The sequence below is a fragment of the Bos mutus genome, chromosome 3 (genome assembly GCF_027580195.1).
Source record: "Bos mutus isolate GX-2022 chromosome 3, NWIPB_WYAK_1.1, whole genome shotgun sequence".
In the NCBI taxonomy this organism is placed as follows: Eukaryota; Metazoa; Chordata; class Mammalia; order Artiodactyla; family Bovidae; genus Bos; species Bos mutus.
The window spans coordinates 92149470-92170171 of record NC_091619.1 but is presented as its reverse complement, the minus strand read 5'-3'; the positions used below and the strand labels follow the sequence as shown (position 1 = coordinate 92170171).

At 41.4% G+C, this 20702-nt stretch overlaps 1 protein-coding gene and 1 pseudogene across 1 annotated transcript in view; one reads left to right on the top strand and one right to left on the bottom strand.

Moving 5' to 3' along the window:
- The window catches only part of TXNDC12 (thioredoxin domain containing 12), a 35266-nt gene extending 15536 nt beyond the window's left edge, over positions 1-19730 (bottom strand). Inside the window, exons 1-2 of the mRNA XM_005894732.3 lie at positions 19468-19730; positions 1311-1371 (exon numbers count right to left, since the gene is read on the bottom strand). Coding sequence (XP_005894794.1) covers positions 1311-1371; positions 19468-19564 — 158 coding nt within the window. The 5' untranslated portion in view covers positions 19565-19730. The remainder of the gene's footprint in view (positions 1-1310; positions 1372-19467) is intronic.
- LOC102281249 (large ribosomal subunit protein eL31 pseudogene) lies at positions 2910-3407 on the top strand (annotated as a pseudogene).
- Positions 19731-20702: the final 972 nt, after the last annotated feature.

The window sequence follows — 20702 nt, the reverse complement described above, 5'->3', positions numbered from 1 at the left end:
ATATACACAAACACACAGGATGCCTAATTAAATTTGAATTTCAGATAATTAATACATATTGTTTTAAAAACAAGCTTGTCTCAAATATTACTTGGAGCATATTTAAAATTACTTATTGTTGGAAATTCGCTGTTATGACTCAGGTAACTCAACCTGGGGCTCTGTAACAACCTAGAGGAGTAGAAAAGGGTGGGAGGTGGAAGGACGGTCAAGAGGGAGAGGACATATGTACACCTACGGCAAATTCATGTTGATGTGTGGCAGAAATCAAACCGATATTGTAAAGCAATTATCCTTCAATTAAAAATAAATTTTAAAATAAATGAATAAAACTACTTTTTATCTGAAATTCAAATTTAACTGGGCATCCTTTAAAAAAATTTTTTTTATTGAAGTATAGTTGCTTTACAATGTTGTGTTAGTTTCTACTGTACAGCAAAGTGAATCACCAGTATATATACATACACCCCTTCATTTTTGGATTTCCTTCCCATTTAGGTCACCACAGAGCACTGAGTAGGGTTTTCTAAATTAGACAATAGGTTCTCATTAGTTATCTATTTTATAAATAGTATCAATAGTGTATTTATGTCAATCTCAATCTCCCAATTCATCCCACCACCCCTCCTTGTCCCCTTGGTGTTCGTAAGATTATAGTCATCCTCCATTTGTATTTGCTAAATTTGGCAACCCCACTCCTGCAGAAGATATGAGTCTCAGAGCCATGAAGCTATAGGATCTGTTCTAGCAAAAGTAAGCATTATCATTTGGTAGGTGCAGAAGTATGAGTGTTTCTATGCAAGGATGTGTGTGTATAAATTAAGTGCAGACATACTGGATTTTTCTATCTGTCCAGTACAGTATAGCAGGGAATGTGCATTTCCTCCTCCTTTTGTACGTTTCCTGTGCATAGACTACACATACTTGGAACCTAAGACTATCCAACTTGAGACTATTAGGCAGTATGTTTTACTGGCTGAGTGTAGGATTTGAAGTGTCTGGGTACAGATCTTGGCTCTACCACTTAACTAGCTGTATGATTATTTAACTGCTCTGTGCCTTAGTTTTCTCATCTATAAAATGAAGATAACAACAGTACCAACCTCAGAAGAGTTGTTGTTAGATAAGTTAATTCACATAATAAATGTCTGGTGCATAACAAGCACTTAAAAATGTTAGCAAGTATTATTACTTTTGTTGTTGTTATGCAACTACTCCACTGCTCTGCCTTGGCATAACCCTTCACCTGAAATTAATGCTAAGTTGATGGCTGGAAAGTGTTCTAGATAAGCTAAAACCATATCTTGTACCTGGCAGCTGCTTCCTTCTTCCCATCTTCTAGCGTCCTCCAATGAATGTGATCTCCAAAACCTGGAAGGAAAGAGCCTCATAAATATTCACACATGAACAAAGGGCAAAGACCCATGAAAGAAATGTAGCATATTCACAAGATACTCATAAAAAAGGCTTTCCTTTGCCAAGAGCATGGTGTTCAAGTCTCAACTCCACCGCTTTCTAGGTGTACAGAACCATGGACAGTCCCATACCTCAAGTCTCAGTTTTCATACCTGCAAAATGGAGATAATGTCACCTAATTCAGTTTTTAAGGAGATTAAATTATTAATGGCTATGAAAACCTTTGTAAACTAACAGAGTATGCAAATAATACTATAAGAATGAATGAGAATTTTCCACAGTTATCATAAAGCAGGTCCTAACAAATCATTGCTAGTTGGAGTCAACACAGCAGTATAGTTTAAAGAGTCAGAAAGACATTAAATGTGTGAATTTTGTAAATGAAGTAAGTTCTTGAAGTCCCAATTTCTTCATCTATAAAATCAAGAATAATACCCATACCTCCAAGTGGTGGTGTAAGGATTTTAAGACAATATATTTTGAGATAATATAAAGTTATTCTTGTTATTTTTCCCCACACTTCAGTTAGAGTGATCTTTTAAAATCACATATTTGCTTGGTAAAATATCTTTCAGAGGCGTTTCAAAGCCCTAAAAGGGAAGGTCAAACTCTCTTATAGCAGGGTTTCTGAAGTCTTTCAGAATATGGCTCCTACCCACCTCTCCAGGCTCACTTTACACACTTTTCTTAAAACCTTACACAAAAAACTAATTTTCAGGAGCAGTTCTCTAAGGATTACTTGAGATGCTGTCTCCCAGGCTTGAAGTCCTAAAAATTCCCACCAAATAAAACATAACTCTCAAATAAAAAACAAAACCAATTTTCATTTCCTTAAACACAATATGCACTCTCTCTCCCCTTCAGCCTTCATAATCACTGCTTCCTTTGCCTTTCCTCCCACTGTCACCTCCAATTCACTCTTCAGGTATGAAACTAGCAGGCATTTCTTCTGGTAAATCTTCTCTGACTCCCCAAGCACTCTATTCTTACCCCATCACAGCGCTTCCCAGGCTGAACTGTAAATGTTTATGTGTGTCTGTCTCCTTCACTCTAAAGGAAATTCCCTATGGGCTGGGACCATATCTGTCTTATTCCCTCCTGTTTCCTTAGCATTTAGCACTATACAGGGCTTCCCTGGTGACTCAGACAGTAAAGAATCTGCCTGCAATGCAGGAGACCTGGGTTTGATCCCTGTGTGGGAAAGATTCCCTAGAGTAGGAAAGGGCAACCCACTCCAATATTCTTGCCAGTAGAATCTCATGGACAGAGGAGCCTGGCAAGCTACAGTCCATGGGGTCATAAAGAGTTGGACATAACTGAGCGACTAACATTTTCATTTTTCATGGCTATAGTAAGTGCTCCACAAAATATTTATTGAGCAAATGAATATTAGTTAGGCCATCTCACATAAATGACTTAATTTTGCATCTTGAAAATAGTGACTGTAACAATGCTAGCTGTTATTTATTGACCGATTTACACATGTCCTGCACATCACACATATTATCTTATTTAAATTTATTCTTAACAATAACCCTTTCACTGAACCTCTCTATATTTCCATTAAAATAGGCATAATAATAGCTGTATCTTGCCTTTCTAACCCTGGCCGGCAGGATGGCTCCTGCATAGAAGGATGGTGAGAAGGGCTGGGCCACTATCAATGGAGGTGGTACCTAGAGAATACACTATGAAGATTCACAAGCATCCATGAAATGGGTTTCAGGAAGCATGCCCCTCGGGCACTCAAAAGAAATCCAGAAATTTGCTATGAAGGAGATGGGAACTCCAGTTGTACGCACTGACACTAGGCTCAACAAAGCTGTCTGGGCCAAAAGAATAAGTAATGTCCCATGCTGTTCCTATGTGCCTACCTGCGCATGGTTGTCCAGGAAATGTAATGAAGATGAAGATTCATCAAACAAGCTCTGTATGTTGTTTACCTATGTACTTTCAAAGATCTACATACAGTTAATGTGGATGCGAACTAACTGATAATGGTTCAATAAAGTTATATAACCTCAAACACAAAACAAAAACCCAATAGAAAACCTGTATCTTATAAGATTGTTGTTGAACATTAAATTACATATATATATTACATATATATATATATATATATAAAATCTTAAGACAGTGCTTAGCAGATTGCAAATGATCAGTAAACAGCACCTTTTGTCATTCTTCACAGTTAAGGCTTTTGAGACTCAGAATACACAGCCTGTACCAGGTCACATAGCTGATAAATGGCCAACCAGGGGTTTTAAGTTCAATTTTATGACTTTAGTTACCATACATACTGTCCTTGAGGCCTTTCTTTCCCAGAAATTTGCATCAGCTTAGCACAGGGAAATAAACAGCTCATCCAGATTAGCACTGAGAGGCAGTATCCAAACTAACCATCACTTTTCATTCCAAGCAGCATGGGCTACTGGCCAAGGGAAAATGTGTCACTTGCCTACAGCCCAAAGTCTAATCCTGGAGAGAGAACAACCAAGTGACAGTGAAACTGGGAAGATGTCCAGGAGAACTGGAAGGTGCCTTACTATGACCATCATCATTCTATCTGTCAAAACCTAAACTCAGGCAACAGAACCCTGCTTTGGAGAGATGCCTGACTAGACAGTCTGGAGGGATATCCACCTACAAAACAATGAAATCCTACATAAAACAGACTTTCCAAAAGGCACCCACTGGGCTCAAAGTAATAGACACAAACACAAAGTAGGCTTAAATCAGACAAGGAACAATGAGCAACAAGCAAAAGGCAAGGCTAGCCTGAAAGCAAATGTCCATCATCATGTGGCAAGATGAAGGAGATGAATCTGAGACTCCATTTTAACCCAGCTGTCAAAAGCAACTAGAGTGATTCCAGGGCAGTAATTAGTAGCCCCTGGTTTCCAGATGAATCAAATGCCAAACTTTCCTAGAGGAAAGCATTACTAATGCTAGGCCTCCAGGATAACCTATATAAATAACCATTATGAGCTTACAATCATAGATCACAAAACCTGTAAGCAAAGAAGTCACCACAAGTAAGAGCAGAACCAACAAATAGATAAGAGGACTTCAGATATTAGAATGATTAGGCATAGAATACAAAAATTACTATTATATAAGCATTGAAAGAAATAACATATGGCATGACAAAAATATGCATATAATAAAACACAAAATAGGCAAAACTGTAAACGCACCACATAGAATTTTTTTAACTAACGTGATTTTTTAAATACAAAATCAATGAATATTCAGTGATACACAGAAATGAGTTATTAAGCCATAAAAAGACATAAAAGAGCCTAAAGTGCATACTGGTAAGTGAAAGATGCCAATCTAAAAAGGCTACGTAATGTAGGATTCCAATTATATATGATTGGTGTTCTGGAAAAGGCAAAACTATGGAGACAGTAAAAGACCACACTAATGCGGGGGAAACTGGGATAGGGAAAGGTGAAGTGGTAAAGGTTCACATGGGAACTCTGCATTTTCTGCTAAATTTTTCTATAGATCTTAAATTGTTCAAAAATAAACTCTACTAATGAAAAAACAATTCAATGGATAGATTAAAATAGCAAAGTAAAGACAGGTGGAAACGTGAATCAGATGTTATCCAGAATATAGCACAGAGATAAGGAGAGAGAAAATGTAAAAGAAATAGACAGTAGATTAAGAAAACATTGGTATATATAAAATTGGAGTCTCTGAAAGCAAAGTTGAAGGAAAAAACTTATCTGAAGAGATAATATACTGGGGTGGGAACTGGATGACGGAAAAACAAGAGTGGAAGGAAAAATATACCTCTTAAAAGTATTAAACCATGCTAATGTTTCCAAGGCAAACCATTCAATATCACAGTAATCCAAGTCTATGCCCCAACCAGTAACGCTGAAGAAGCTGAAGTTGAACAGTTTTATGAAGACCTACAAGACCTTTTAGAACTAACACCCAAAAAAGATGTCCTTTTCATTATAGGGGACTGGAATGCAAAAGTAGGAAGTCAAGAAACACCTGGAGTAACAGGCAAATTTGGCCTTGGAATACGGAATGAAGCAGGGCAAAGGCTAATAGAGTTTTGCCAAAAAAATGCACTGGTCATAGCAAACACCCTCTTCCAACAACACAAGAGAAGACTCTACACATGGACATCACCAGATGGTCAACACCGAAATCAGATTGATTATGTTCTCTGCAGCCAGAGATAGAGAAGCTCTATACAGTCAACAAGAACAAGACCAGGAGCTGACTGTGGCTCAGACCATGAACTTCTTATTACCAAATTCAGACTTAAACTGAAGAAAATAGGGAAAACCACTAGACCATTCAGGTATGACCTAAATCAAATCCCTTATGATTATACAGTGGAAGTGAGAAATAGATTTAAAGGCCTAGATCTGATAGAATGCCTGATGAACTATGGAATGAGGTTCATGACATTGTACAGGAGACAAGGATCAAGACCATCCCCATGGAAAAGAAATGCAAAAATGCAAAATGGCTGTCTGGGGAGGCCTTACAAATAGCTGTGAAAAGAAGAGAAACGAAAAGCAAAGGAGAAAAGGAAAGATATAAGCATCTGAATGCAGAGTTCCAAAGAATAGCAAGAAGAGATAAGAAAGCCTTCCTCAATGATCAATGCAAAGAAATAGAGGAAAACAACAGAATGGGAAAGACTAGAGATCTCTTCAAGAAAATTAGAGATACCAAGGGGACATTTCATGCAAAGATGGGCTCGATAAAGGACAGAAATGGTATGGACCTAACAGAAGCAGAAGATATTAAGAAGAGGTGGCAAGAATACACAGAAGAACTGTACAAAAAAGATCTTCACGACCCAGATAATAACGATGGTGTGATCACTGACCTAGAGCCAGACATCTTGGAATGTAAAGTCAAGTGGGCCTTAGAAAGCATCACTATGAACAAAGCTAGTGGAGATGATGGAATTCCAGTAGAGCTATTTCAAATCCTGAAAGATGATGCTGTCAAAGTGCTACACTCAATATGCCAGCAAATTTGGAAAACTCAGCAGTGGCCACAGGACTGGAAAAGGTCAGTTTTCATTCCAATCCCAAAGAAAGGCAATGCCAAAGAATGCTCAAACTACTGCACAATTGCACTCATCTCACACGCTAGTAAAGTAATGCTCAAAATTCTCCAAGCCAGGCTTCAGCAATACGTGAACCGTGAACTTCCTGATGTTCAGGCTGGTTTTAGAAAAGGCAGAGGAACCAGAGATCAAATTGCCAACATCCGCTGGATCATGGAAAAAGCAAGAGAGTTCCAGAAAAACATCTATTTCTGCTTTATTGCCTATGCCAAAGCCTTTGACTGTGTGGATCACAATAAACTGTGGAAAATTCTGAAAGAGATGGGAATACCAGACCACCTGACCTGCCTCTTGAGAAATCTGTACACAGGTCAGGAAGCAACAGTTAGAACTGGACATGGAACAACAGACTGGTTCCAAACAGGAAAAGGAGTACGTCAAGGCTGTATATTGTCACCCAGCTTATTTAACTTATATGCAGAGTACATCATGAGAAACGCTGGACTGGAAGAAACACAAGCTGGAATCAAGATTGCCGGGAGAAATATCAATAACCTCAGATATGCAGATGACACCACCCTTATGGCAGAAAGTGAAGAGGAACTAAAAAGCCTCTTGATGATAGTGAAAGTGGAGAGTGAAAAAGTTGGCTTAAAGCTCAACATTCAGAAAACAAAGATCATGGCATCCAGTCCCATCACTTCATGGGAAATAGATGGCGAAACAGTGGAAACAGTGTCAGACTTTATTTTTCTGGGCTCCAAAATCACTGCAGATGGTGACTGCAGCCATGAAATTGAAAGACGCTAACTCCTTGGAAGGAAAGTTATGTCCAACCTAGATAGCATATTGAAAAGCAGAGACATTACTTTGCCAACAAAGGTCCATCTAGTCAAGGCTATGGTTTTTCCTGTGGTCATGTATGGATGTGAGAGTTGGACTGTGAAGAAGGCTGAGTGCCGAAGAATTGATGCTTTTGAACTGTGGTGTTGGAGTAGACTCTTGAGTCCCTTGGACTGCAAGGAGATCCAACCAGTCCATTCTGAGGAGATCAGCCCTGGGATTTCTTTGGAAGGAATGATGCTAAAGCTGAAACTCCAGTACTCTGGCCACCTCATGCGAAGAGTTGACTCATTGGAAAAGACTGTGATGCTGGGAGGGATTGGGGGCAGGAGGAGAAGGGGACGACAGAGGATGAGATGGCTGCATGGCGTCACTGACTTGATGGACGTGAGTCTTAGTGAACTCCGGGAGTTAGTGATGGACAGGGAGGCCTGGCGTGCTGTGATTCATGGGGTCGCGAAGAGTCGGATACAACTGAGCAACTGAACTGAACTGAACTGAATGTATCATATCTACTTAAAAACACATTTGCATTTTTTAGAAAGAAAAAAAGATGAATGATAACATTTTCAAGAACCAAGATAAAACATGAATCTGCAGAGAGTAAGAAGCACAATGTATAGCTGACAAATTACAAAAACAAATCACACACATATAAATTGTAGTGAAACTGCAGAACAACCAAATATTAAGATCTTAAAAGCATTTCAAAGAGAAATGACATATTTCCATTCAAAGATCGACAATTAGACTGACAGTAATAAACTGGAAATCAGATGGCAAAACATCACCTTCAACATGCTGAAAGAAAGTATCTCTAAATTTAGGATTGTGTACCTACCAAAACTATCTTTCAAGAACAAGGCCAAAATAGACATTTTTAGATAAACTGAGGTATTTTTCTACCATCAGGTAGTCACCACTCATTATTTCAGTATTTATTGAGCAGTATTATGTAGTGGTTAAGAGCATGGACTATGGACCTAGACTCCCTGGCTTTGATTCCTGTAGTTCTGTAGCTAACTAGCTGTGTGACTTTGGGCGAGTTACTTAAACTCAATTTCTTCGGCTATAAATGAGAGTAACAATAGCACCTACCTACCTTGTTGGGTTGCTTTGAGGATTAAATAAATCAATACGTTAAAGATCTTAAAACACACAAAAGACGTTGAATTGCCAAAACAATCTTGAGAAAAAGGAACAAAGATGGAGGCATCCTGTTCTCTGACTTCAGACTATACTGCAAAGCTACAGTCATGAGAACAGCACAGTAATGGCACAAAAACAGATACACAGATCAATGGAACAGAATAGAAAGCCCAGAAGTAAACCCACATTCTTATGATCAATTAATCTATGACAAAGGAGGAAAAGTATACAAAAAAGAAAAGACAGTTTCTTCAATAAGTAGTACGAGGAAAACTGGACAGTTACATTTAAAAGAATGAAATCACAACACTTTCTCATACTACATACAAAAATAAATTCAAAAGGGATTAAAGACTTAAATAATAGACCTGAAATCAGAAAACTCCTAGAAGAGAGTATAGACAGAACACCTTTGACACAAATCACAGCAATAGTGTTTTGTATCTGTCTCCTAAGGTGAAAGGAACAAAAGCAAAAAGAAACAAATGGTACCTAATTAAACTTAAATGCTTTTGCACAGCAAAGGAAACCATAGACAAAACAAAAAGACATCCTACTGAAAGGGGAAAAAAATGTTGGCAAATGATATGACCAATAAGAGGATTAACAACCAAAAATACATAAATAGCTCATACAGTTTAATATAAAAAACCCAAACAACCCAATTAAAAAGTGGACACAGATATTTTTGCTAAGAAAACACAACAGAAATTACCAACTGGCATATGAAAAAATACTCAAAATCAAGAGCCACAATGAGATATCACCCCATACCTTTCAAAATGGCTATCTTGAAAAAGACAAGAAATAATAAATTTTTCTGGGCTCCAAAATCACTACAGATGGTGATTGCAGCCATGAAATTAAAAGATGCTTACTCCTTGGAAGGAAAGTTATGACCAACCTAGATAGCATATTAAAAAGCAGAGACATTACTTTGTCAACAAAGGCTCGTCTAGTCAAGGCTATGGTTTTTCCTGTGGTCATGTATGGATGTGAGAGTTGGATTGTGAAGGCTGAGTGCCGAAGAATTGATGCTTTTGAACTGTGGTGTTGGAGAAGACTCTTGAGAGTCCCTTGGACTGCAAGGAGATCCAATCAGTCCATCCTAAAGGAGATCAGTCCTGACTATTCACTGGAAGGACTGATGTTGAAGCTGAAACTCCAATACTTTGGCCACCTGATGCGAACAGCTGACTCATTGGAAAAGACCCTGATGCTAGGAAACATTGAGGGCAGGAGGAGAAGGGGACGACAGAGGATGAGATGGTTGGATGCCATCACCGACTCAATGGACATGGGTTTGGGTGGACTCTGGGTGTTGGTGATGGACAGGGAAGCCTGGCGAGCTGTGGTTCATGGGGTCGCAAAGAGTTAGACATGACTGAGGAACTGAACTGAACTGAATAGATGTTAGAGAATAGGTGGAGAAAAGGAAACCCTTGCACTTTGTTAGTGGGGATATAAATTGGTGCAGTCACTGTGGAAAACAGCTTGGAGGTCCCTTAAAAAACTAAAAATAGAACTACTATGTGATTCAGCAATTTCACTCCAGAGTACACATCTGGAAAATACTGAAAACTAATTTGAAGATATACATACCCCAGTGTTCACAGCAGTTTCCCAAGTAGTGCTAGTGGTACACAGCCACCTCTAACAGGCCTGGTACAGATCCTTCTCTCAGCCTTCAGGAGGAACCAATGCTGCCAGAACCCTGATTTGAAACTCCTACTCTCTAGAACTGTGAGACAACAAATTTCTGTTGTTTAAGTCACTCAGCTTGTGTTACTTTGTTATTGCAGCCCTAGTAAACTAATACAGAAAAGGCAAAAGCAAAAGAGACTAGGAAAGTGGTTACTGCAATAATTCAGGCATGTGATAACAGTGGTTTGGACTAGCTGTGATGGTAGAGGAAGCAGATACTATCAGATTCTGGACATATTTTGAAGGTAAATTCAAAAGGATTTTGTCCTGGATATGGGGTAAGAGAAGTTAATGATGACTCTAAGGTTTTTTGGCCTGAGCAAGTAGAAGAATGGACTTGTCATTAATAGAGATGGGGAAGATAGTAGGTGGAGTGAGTTTTGGAAAGAAACATTAAAGTGCCTGGATATGGATACCCTCATTTTGAGATGCTTACTTCCCTGGTGGCTCAGATGGTAAAGTGTCTGTCTACAAGGTAGGAGACCCAGGTTTGAGCCCTGGGTTGGGAAGATCCCCTGGAGAAGGAAATGGCAATCCACTCCAGTACTGCTGCTGCTGCTAAGTCACTTCAGTCGTGTCTGACTCTATGGGACCCCATAGACGGCAGACCACCAGGCTCCCCTGTCCCTGGGATTCTCCAGGCAAGAACCCTGGAGTGGGTTGCCATTTTCTTCTCCAATGCATGAAAGTGAAAAGTGAAAGTGAAGTTGCTCAGTTGTGCCCGACTCTTAGCGACCCCATGGACTGCAGCGCACCAGGCTCCTCCATCCATGGGATTTTCCAGGCAAGAGTACTGGAGTGGGGTGCCATTGCCTTCTCGGACTCCAGTACTATTGCCTGAAAATCCCATGGACAGAGGAGCCTGGTAGGCTACAGTCTATGGGGTCACAAAGAGTAGGACACGACTGAGCAACTTCACTTTCACTTCACTAGACAACAAAACAGAGATGCTGAATAAGCAACTAAATATCTGAGACTGGAATTCAAGGGACAGTTATCAGCATGCAGACGTTATTTAAAGCTTAAGAGTGAACAGGATCACCAAGGGAGTGATTATAGATAAAGAGGGAGTTCAGGAACCCTGGAGCACTACTAGATAAGGGACATAAAGAAGCAACCAAAGACCAGCTGGTGACAAAGAACTGCCACCAGCAGCACATGGAATTCCAGAAGTGTTTCCAGGATGTTTGAAGAGGAAGGATGATCCACTGACTCCAATACTCCTTTTAAATCAGAAACTTTGGGATTTAGCAAGTGGAGAACAATGCAGACCTTGACAAGCCCAGTTTCAGTAGGAGTGAGAATGAAAAGATGATTAGAGTAAGATCAAGGCAGCCCAGGGGAAGAATTAGGGAACAAGCACAAACGACTCTCTCAAAGAATTTTGCTGTGCAGGGGCAATTGCTAGAGGGTGCTGTGAGTCCATGAAGGGTTTGTATTCAATATGGAGGAAAGGATAGGATGTTGAAAGCTGATAGAAAAGATATAATAAAGGTAGGATAAAGCCTAACTACAAGCAACAGTGAGCAAATTAACTGGTAAACATGTGGATATATCTAAATACATTTGTATAGAAATTTTAATGCTCAGTTTACGGTTAAAAAAAAGAGAACTAAAGTATTGGACAACATAGCTTATAAAGAAAGGAAGTGACTGAAATTAGAATGTTCTAAGGCCCACTAACTATTGGGGGAGATAATCCCAAAGAAAGGCAATGCCAAAGAATGCTCAAACTACTGCACAATTGCACTCATCTCACATGCTAGTAATGCTCAAAATTCTCCAAGCCAGGCTTCAGCAATACGTGAACCGTGAACTTCCTGATGTTCAAGCTGGTTTTAGAAAAAGCAGAGGAACCAGAGATCAAATTGCCAACATCCGCTGGATCATGAAAAAAGCAAGAGAGTTCCAGAAAAACATCTATTTCTGCTTTATTGCCTATGCCAAAGCCTTTGACTGTGTGGATCACAATAAACTGTGGAAAATTCTGAAAGAGATGGGAATACCAGACCACCTGACCTGCCTCTTGAGAAATCTGTACACAGGTCAGGAAGCAACAGTTAGAACTGGACATGGAACAACAGACTGGTTCCAAACAGGAAAAGGAGTACGTCAAGGCTATATATTGTCACCCAGCTTATTTAACTTATATGCAGAGTCCATCATGAGGAATGCTAAACTGGAAGAAGCACAAGCTGGAATTAAGATTGCTGGGAGAAATCTCAATAACCTCAGATATGCAGATGACACCATCCTTATGGCAGAAAGTGAAGAGGAACTAAAAAGCCTCTTGATGATAGTGAAAGTGGAGAGTGAAAAAGTTGGCTTAAAGCTCAACATTCAGAAAACGAAGATCATGGCATCCAGTCCCATCACTTCATGGGAAATAGACGGGGAAACAGTGGAAACAGTGTCAGACTTTATTTTTGGGGGCTCCAAAATCACTGCAGATGGTGACTGCAGCCATAAAATTAAAAGACGCATACTCCTTGGAAGGAAAGTTATGTCCAACCTAGATAGCATATTCAAAAGCAGAGACATTACTTTGCCAACAAAGGTCCATCTAGTCAAGGCTATGGTTTTTCCTGTGGTCATGTATGGATGTGAGAGTTGGACTGTGAAGAAGGCTGAGTGCCGAAGAATTGATGCTTTTGAACTGTGGCGTTGGAGTAGACTCTTGAGAGTCCCTTGGACTGCAAGGAGATCCAACCAGTCCATTCTGAGGAGATCAGCCCTGGGATTTCTTTGGAAGGAATGATGCTAAAGCTGAAACTCCAGTACTTTGGCCACCTCATGCGAAGAGTTGACTCATTGGAAAAGACTCTGATGCTGGGAGGGATTGGGGGCAGGAGGAGAAGGGGACGACAGAGGATGAGATGGCTGGATGGCATCACTGACTCGATGGACGTGAGTCTGAGTGAACTCCAAGAGTTGGTGATGGACAGGGAGGCCTGGCGTGCTGCGATTCATGGGGTCACAAAGAGTCGGCCACAACTGAGCGACTGAACTGAACTGAAGATATTAATGTTAGATTTTGTTTTTAAATATGTGAGTAAAATTCCAGAAGTAACCACTAAAAGAAAATAAGGGTGCCAACTTCCAAATTAAATAAAGGCAATAAAGCAATACAAGAACCAGCAAATATTCAACCCCCAAAGAAAGGGAGAAAAAGAAGAGAAAAAAACAGTAGCAATAGAAAACTGGATGAGAGAAATAAGACCAGCTCTGTCAATAATCACTACAAATATAAGTGAACAAAACTTGCCAGGTAAAGTTAAAGAAAGAAATTGTCAGATTTTGGTTTAAAAAAAAATCCTCTATGATGTTTACAAGAGCACCTAAAACAGAAGGACTTGTAAAAGTCAAAAGTAAAATGATTGAAAACTATATCCCAGACAGACATCAGGCAAAACAAAATTAGGCAAGCTAGATTACTATCAAGCAAAATAAAATTTCTCCATAAATATGGACTACTCAGAAGCTAGCTGACAAAGCATACAGTCATAGGTTATAGCTAAGAGAGACCCTAGGGCAGTGGGGCTTCCCTGGAGGCTCAGATGGTGAAGAATCTGCCTGCAATGCAGCAGACCTGAGTTCAATCCCTGGGCCGGGAAGGCCCCTGGAGAAGGAAATGGCAACCCACTCCAGTATTCTTGCCTGGAGAATTCCATGGACAGGGGAGCCTGGCATGCTATAGTCTATGGGGTTGCAAGAGTTGGACACAGCTTAGTGATTAAACCTAGGGTAGCGCTGTTTAACTGATCTTTCTCCAATGATGGAAATTTCTATATCTGCACCGTTCAGTATGGTAGCTACAAACTGTTGAGTACCTGAAACATGGCTAATGCAACACAGAAGCTGGATTTTTAAAGTTTAATTTTAATTAATTTAAAATTTGAGTGGTAAGGGCCTATCACTACTTCATTGGACAGCACAAAGTTGCAGATCAGTCCAATACTCTCACATTACAAAAGCCTGGAAGAGGCTACGGGAGACCACAAAGGAAGCCACAATCAAAATTTAGTCTGATTTCTAATTAAAATGCTTTCCCAGAGCCCAGCACTTCCCTGGCTGCCTTAGTGCATTGTTCCCAAGAGTAATTCTAGAGATGTAACTTGAAACAGTTCACTATGTGTAAAAAATTTCTTTGAAAATTCATATTAAAAAGTAAATTGAAATTTTTCATAAGTAATAATCACCACCATCATGTTTTGAGTGCTTACTCTATGGAATAATGATGATAATGTGTTGTGTGTTAGCTGCTCAGTTGATTCCAACTCTTTGTGGCCCCATGGACTGTAGCCTGCCAGGCTCCTCTGTCCATGGGATTCTCAAGCAAGAATTCTGGAATGGGTAGGCATTCCCTTTTCCAGGGGATCTTCCCGACACAGGAATTGAACCCAAGTCTCCTGCATTGCAGGTCAATTCCTTACCTTCTGAGCTAATAGGGAAGCCCCGATTATGATAATATAATAACATTAGTAATGACTGCACCCCACTCCAGTACCCTTGCCTGGAAAATCCCATGGATGGAGGAGCCTGGAAGGCTGCAGTGCATGGGGTCGCTAGAAGTCGGACACGACTGAGTGACTTCACTTTCACTTTTCACTTTCATGCATTGGAGAAGGACATGGCAACCCACTCCGGTGTTCTTGCCTGGAAAATCCCAGGGACGGGGGCACCTGGTGGGCTGCCGTCTCTGTGTCGCACAGAGTTGGACATGACTGAAGCGACTTAGCAGCAGCAGCAGCAACACTTATATGAAGTTGCTCAGTCGTGTCCAACTCTTTGTGACCCCATGGACTGTAGCCTACCAGGCTCCTCAGTCCATGGGATTTTCCAGGCAAGAGTACTGGAGTGGGTTGCCATTTCAGGGGATCTTCCCGACCCAGGGATCAAACCTGGGTCTCCCACATTGTAGGCAGATGCTTTACCGTCTGAGCTACCAGGGAAGCCCAACACTTATATGGGATTTACTATATGCCTGGCATTGTTTTTCATGCTTTTACATGTATTGAATTATTTAATCCTTAAACTTATGAGGTAGAAACTCAATTGTCTTCATTTTACAGACAAGAAAAGTGAAGTTAAATAGCTTGCTAGTAAATGCCATAGCTGGGATTAGAACCTACGTGGTGGAGTTCCAGAGTCTGTAGTTTACTCACCATACTTTACTAACTCTCCTGCAAAGATAAACATGAATAAATGAATAAAGGAACATGGCTTTCCCAAAGAAGGAAAACACAGACTTCAGGTCTGGAAAACCTGGGTCCTTACGTTTCCCTTCAAAAATAACTTGAAAACTTGAAAAGGCACAGTGCTTATCTTGTTGCTACCTACTCCCTGACACCACCCACACTCATACCCATGCCAACATGGAACATCTGAAGACAGTCCAACTTCCTCAAGTATCACCTGCACAGCCACTTTATTTATTCCAGTTATCTGCAGAGTGAGCTGAAAGGTCCCACATTAGCAGCTCCTTCCCTAACACATTAATTTAAAAGGTGGGGGAGGAAAGAAAGTGACTGTTTCCAAACATAGGATTTACATCAGAATTCCCAAGCCCTTCACGCTAAAAAACTGTTTTCCTGAGGGTAAGCTAAGGACATCAGAAAAGTATTACCCACCCTCTCCCAGCTGACAGAACAAAAGGTTAAGTGTTCGAACTGGCAGCCAAGCCTCTGAAACAGGGAACACTGTACCTGAGAGGTAGAATAACACCACGGCTAAATAAAGTCTGTATGCATCAAACAAGTCCTAATTTAGCCACTTGCTGTTTTCATGTGTGTGAAATATGATTAATCAAAATATCTCTTAGGCTTGTTGTGAATGTGAATAGGGTACAGTATGGAAGGTAAACACCCCATATGTGTCAATGCCAAATGGTTATTTCAGAGACTTGACAAAGTCATCCATTTCTGTTTCAGGCAGGAGAGTGCATGAACCGCCCCCATTGATAACTTTCCCTTTTCTCCTTCAAAGGAGTCTCTGCACTCAGAGCAGGAGAGGACAAAAGCTCTGGAATCTCCATCTCAGCTGGTCCACTTACTAGCTATGTGACTCCTGCATCCCATTTTAGGCTCTTCATCTGTGTAATGGCGATGATGATTATATCCCTTATCTACCTCAGTGGGCTATTATCAGAATTTAACCAGTCAATACATGAAAAATACACAGAACGGTTCCTGGAATATAGCAAAATGTACAGTAAATGTTATCACTACACTTCTTCCCACAGGTGGTACATTCCAAATGTTGAGCACACAGAGAACAAGATTATTTTAGAGCTCTAAGATATTAGAGCTGGAAGGACTCTTAGGAATCATTTCTAGTCCAACTTTCTCATTTCATAAATGATCCCCAGGGAAGCCAAGAGCTGGCTATGTAGCCTGACCAGGATTAAAACTCAGGCCTCCTGATTTCTATCCAGTGCTCACACTACATCACTGTACTTCCTCTCTGCAAACTATCAGGCCATCATCTGGAAAGAGTCAAATCTACTTAAACTTCTGAGAAGAAATCTTACTTATCACTGCTCTGGGTAGCACTTTTCTGGGAGGTGGGGTGGGTGAACTATAATCTGTTTTCCAAGAATCCATACCCAGGAGATTAAAAAAAAAAAGTTTGATATCTTATTAATTCCTTTCAGGAACAAGTCAATATTTTTCCTTGGGTAAATATAGTAAAAAGCATTAAATAAACACTCTCTAAGTTTGTGACATGATATTAAGTGCCTTTTGTTTGTTCATTTAATCCTCACGGCCCCTCCCCCACCAAGCTGCCCTTCTATGTGCTCCTCCACTTCCCTGCCATTCCCCTGCTGACTGTACATATCACAGTGCCATGTAACTGCCCGCTTATTTGTGCTGATAGTCTTCAGACTGAGCTGAAAAAAGACAGGGATCCCAACGATCATGTGTACCATTCATTTCTTCTTTCAACAAATATTCCTGAGCATGAATAAGACAGAAATAGTCCTAACTTACTGGGGTAGACCATACTTTCCAAAGATGATTGCAGTAATATCTCCCATTCCACAAGCTCTTTTTACAACGTGACCTCAACATTCCTCCTGTGGGGGATGGAAAGGAGGTAGTTAATGTCCCTTCCCCTTGAACAGGCCCATGGAGTACAGAGGAAGTGATGCTACGTGACTTTTATGGCTAGATGACAAAATGCCATGTATTTTCACCTTGTTCCCTTAGGATGCTCACTCTTGGAATCCAGCTGTCATACGGTGAGGACGCTCACTCTAGCCCACGAAGACAAAGCACATGGAGGAGTAACCAGCTCAGCTGAGGCCCCAGACTCGGAACCAAGGGATACACAAGGGATACACTGTGCCTTGTTTGACTTTCTGGCCCACAGAATCGTGAGCATAATAGAATGATTTCTTTACACCACTTAATTTGGGGTGGCTTATTATGCAGCAATGGTAAATGGAACAACCACATGGAGCTTAACATCTAACAAGGAATACTGAATATGTGACTCCAAGGTATTGCCTACGCATAACACAGTTAACTTGAATAATTACTGGGTAATTATTTGTTGCATGTGTGAGATAGCTGTTATTATGCCCCTTTGGCACACGAGGAATTGAGCTTTGAGAAGTTTTAGCAACTTGCCCTAGGTTTCTCAGAAGGCAATGGCAACCCACCCTAGTACTCTTGCCTGGGAAATTCCATGGACAGAGGAGCCTGGTAGGCTGCAGTCCATGGGGTCGCTAGGAGTCGGACACGACTGAGCGACTTCCCTTTCACTTTTCACTTTCATGCATTGGAGAAGGAAATGGCAACCCACTCCAGTGTTCTTGCCTGGAGAATCCCAGGGATGGGGGAGCCTGGTGGGCTGCCGTCTATGGGGTCGCATAGAGTTGGACACAACTGAAGCTTGACGTAGCGACTTAGCAGCAGCTAGGTCTCTCAACTGGTTTGTGGCAGAGTAAATTAAAACTCAAATCTAAACCCACTCCTAATACTACACGCTAATGTCTCCTTCAGTACTCATAATTTTACACGAATTTTACAGTAATCTGCTTTAAAATGGGACTGTCAGTACTTAAAACATTTTGGCCCAACAGAATTCCCTGTGGTTTCATCACTGAGATGGAAACCCACATATCACCTTCTCAGAGAAGCCTCCTCTGACCTTCCTAGCTCAAGTAATGTCAGCTCCCTCATCCTTTCTCAGTCTTTCTACTCCATCAGTTTCATTTTCTTCCCAGAACTCATCCCTAGCTGAAATTATCTTGTCTATTAATTTGTTCATGTACCTACTCTCTGTCTCTCTGAATTGAACACAAGCTTCATGAGAGCAGGAACCTTGTGTGTCCTGTCCACTCCTATATCCCTCGTGCCTAGGATCATGCCTGGAAGATGGTAGGTAATCAAAAATTATTTACTCGATGAAGGAAATGACTGCATTCAGGTGCACTGAATGTCCACCCAATCTCATTACCCACCAATAAATGTGCAAATAGGGAGGATAAAACACAATTTAGAACAGCAGGGCTGTAGTAAAGACATTTCATACAGTGAGGTCAGTACAAAAACAAAACAAAATAAAAAAGGAATGGAAAGGAATACACTCAACCACACAACCACCTAGAAAAAGCATAAACCCTGAGTTCCAATAAAGATGTAGACAATGGGATGGATGGAGTCGGGGGGGGGGGTGTCACACCTCTTGTTCTCCATTCATAACGACTGTCCCCTCACTCTTCAAAAAAATCAGTTTCTTCAGACACACTGACTGAACCACATCAAGGACAACGGTTGATGACCGTCTAACATCAGACCTGCGACCCTTCATCCAGCCCTTCCTTTTGCATCAGTCACTGCTCCCTGGGATGCAGGTGCTGTTCCCTACAAGGTAAGGAGGCAGTAACCTAGCTCTTCAGGGAAGAGGTGAGGAGGGAAGTCTTCAGACCCAGGGCAAAGGTCTAAATACGCAGGTCCCCAAAGGTCCTATTTCTCCCAGGAGGGAAAGTAACAGTGCCTGAGGACCTACCAGGTGTTAGGCAGTATGCTGCTCTCTTAAACATGTTTTTCGAAATATAAAGGCCATTTCTTATCTCAACCCAAGAATTTAGGGAGGCCTCAAGTAAAACTTCCCCATCTCAACATTCCCCAGACCACTATTACTCCTTACCCCAAACTCCAGGAGCCATTGGGGAGGATAGAAAGAAATCTAGCGTGGCCAGAGACAGAACGGGAAAGGAATCGTGTTAGGACAAGAAGAGAGCTGTACTAGGCTAGGGCCCAGGATAAGTAAAGATTAAGAAAAGAATGCAGTCTGACCCTTTCCAAGCCCATTAGGTCCATGAGAAGAGGTGACAAGGAGCAGGAAACTGAAGCCCAGCAAACAGGTGGCCCCGAGACGAGGCCGCAGCTCCATGGTGGCAGGTGCGCGGAGCCACTGGGCTGAGCAGACGTAGGGCCGACGAAGTCCTAGGAGAAGGTTCGTGCGGTTTCCCAAGTGCGGATCAGTTCAGCCGTTCGCGTTCCCAGATTTTCTTTTTTTTTTTTTTTTTCCTAACCCTGAAGGAAGTGATGTTAGACGGATGTGGGTGGCGCCTCCGGGGTCCGGTTTGGGAAGGAGTGAGAGTTTAAAGGTGCAGTTCACGTAGAAGGTTGCGGGAGTTGCTTTGGGGCGCTATTTGCTTCACCCCGGGTTCTGGACGTTTAGTCCGAGGACCGAGAAAGAAAAGATGGGCCGAGATAGTGGGGGTGGGGAGGAGTCTCGGGAGAACCGTTGCTGGTTGCGTCCCCCAGCAAGCTAGCCCCTCCCCCTCAAGAACCACTGTACTTAATATTCACTACGCAAATTACTGATCGGTGAAGTCAGCCGCTCCCAACAGTGGGCCGGTTGCCCATTGGTTCCGGGTCCCCCTTTCTCCACCGCAAAAAAAAAAAAAAAAAAAAAAAAAGGCAGACAACCGGATTTCATTCTCAGGTTACTGCTGGGGTCTGGCACAGGTCTGCCAAGTCTGTTTTGCGGTGCATGGTCTCGTGTCTGCAAGAATGCCCCTTCCTGCTAGAGAAGAAGCACTGGACTTTATTTTCCCTTTTAACCTAAATTCTCCTCTCAGGGATGATGCAACCAACTGACGCAAGCTCCGAGAAAACCAAACTTGGAATCTCTCATTGCAAAACTGACCTAGCTCTTCAGGGCGCCAGGTCATAATTCACTGCAGGTACTTACAAGTGCAAAGCTTCTTCTTAAATCTACTTGTTTTTGTTGTTTTTAAACTGGGTTATTTCTCAGTTTTCCTCTCGGATGCATAGCAAACAGGTCAAAATTTCCCGTCTCTCCTCCAGAACGGAGGCTAATTGAGTCCCCACACTAGTTAAGCTTGGCAGTGCGTGTGCGTACTTAATGCCCAGTGAAAGACAACTAGAGCAAAAGGACAAACGAACAAAAATACACACCTCCCCTTTATCAGACTCCCTACAAATTGCAGGCACGGACACAATGGAACTCCAGGGGGACTGCAAGCTCCAGAATGCAACGCGGCCACTGCACCTGCCGCTTT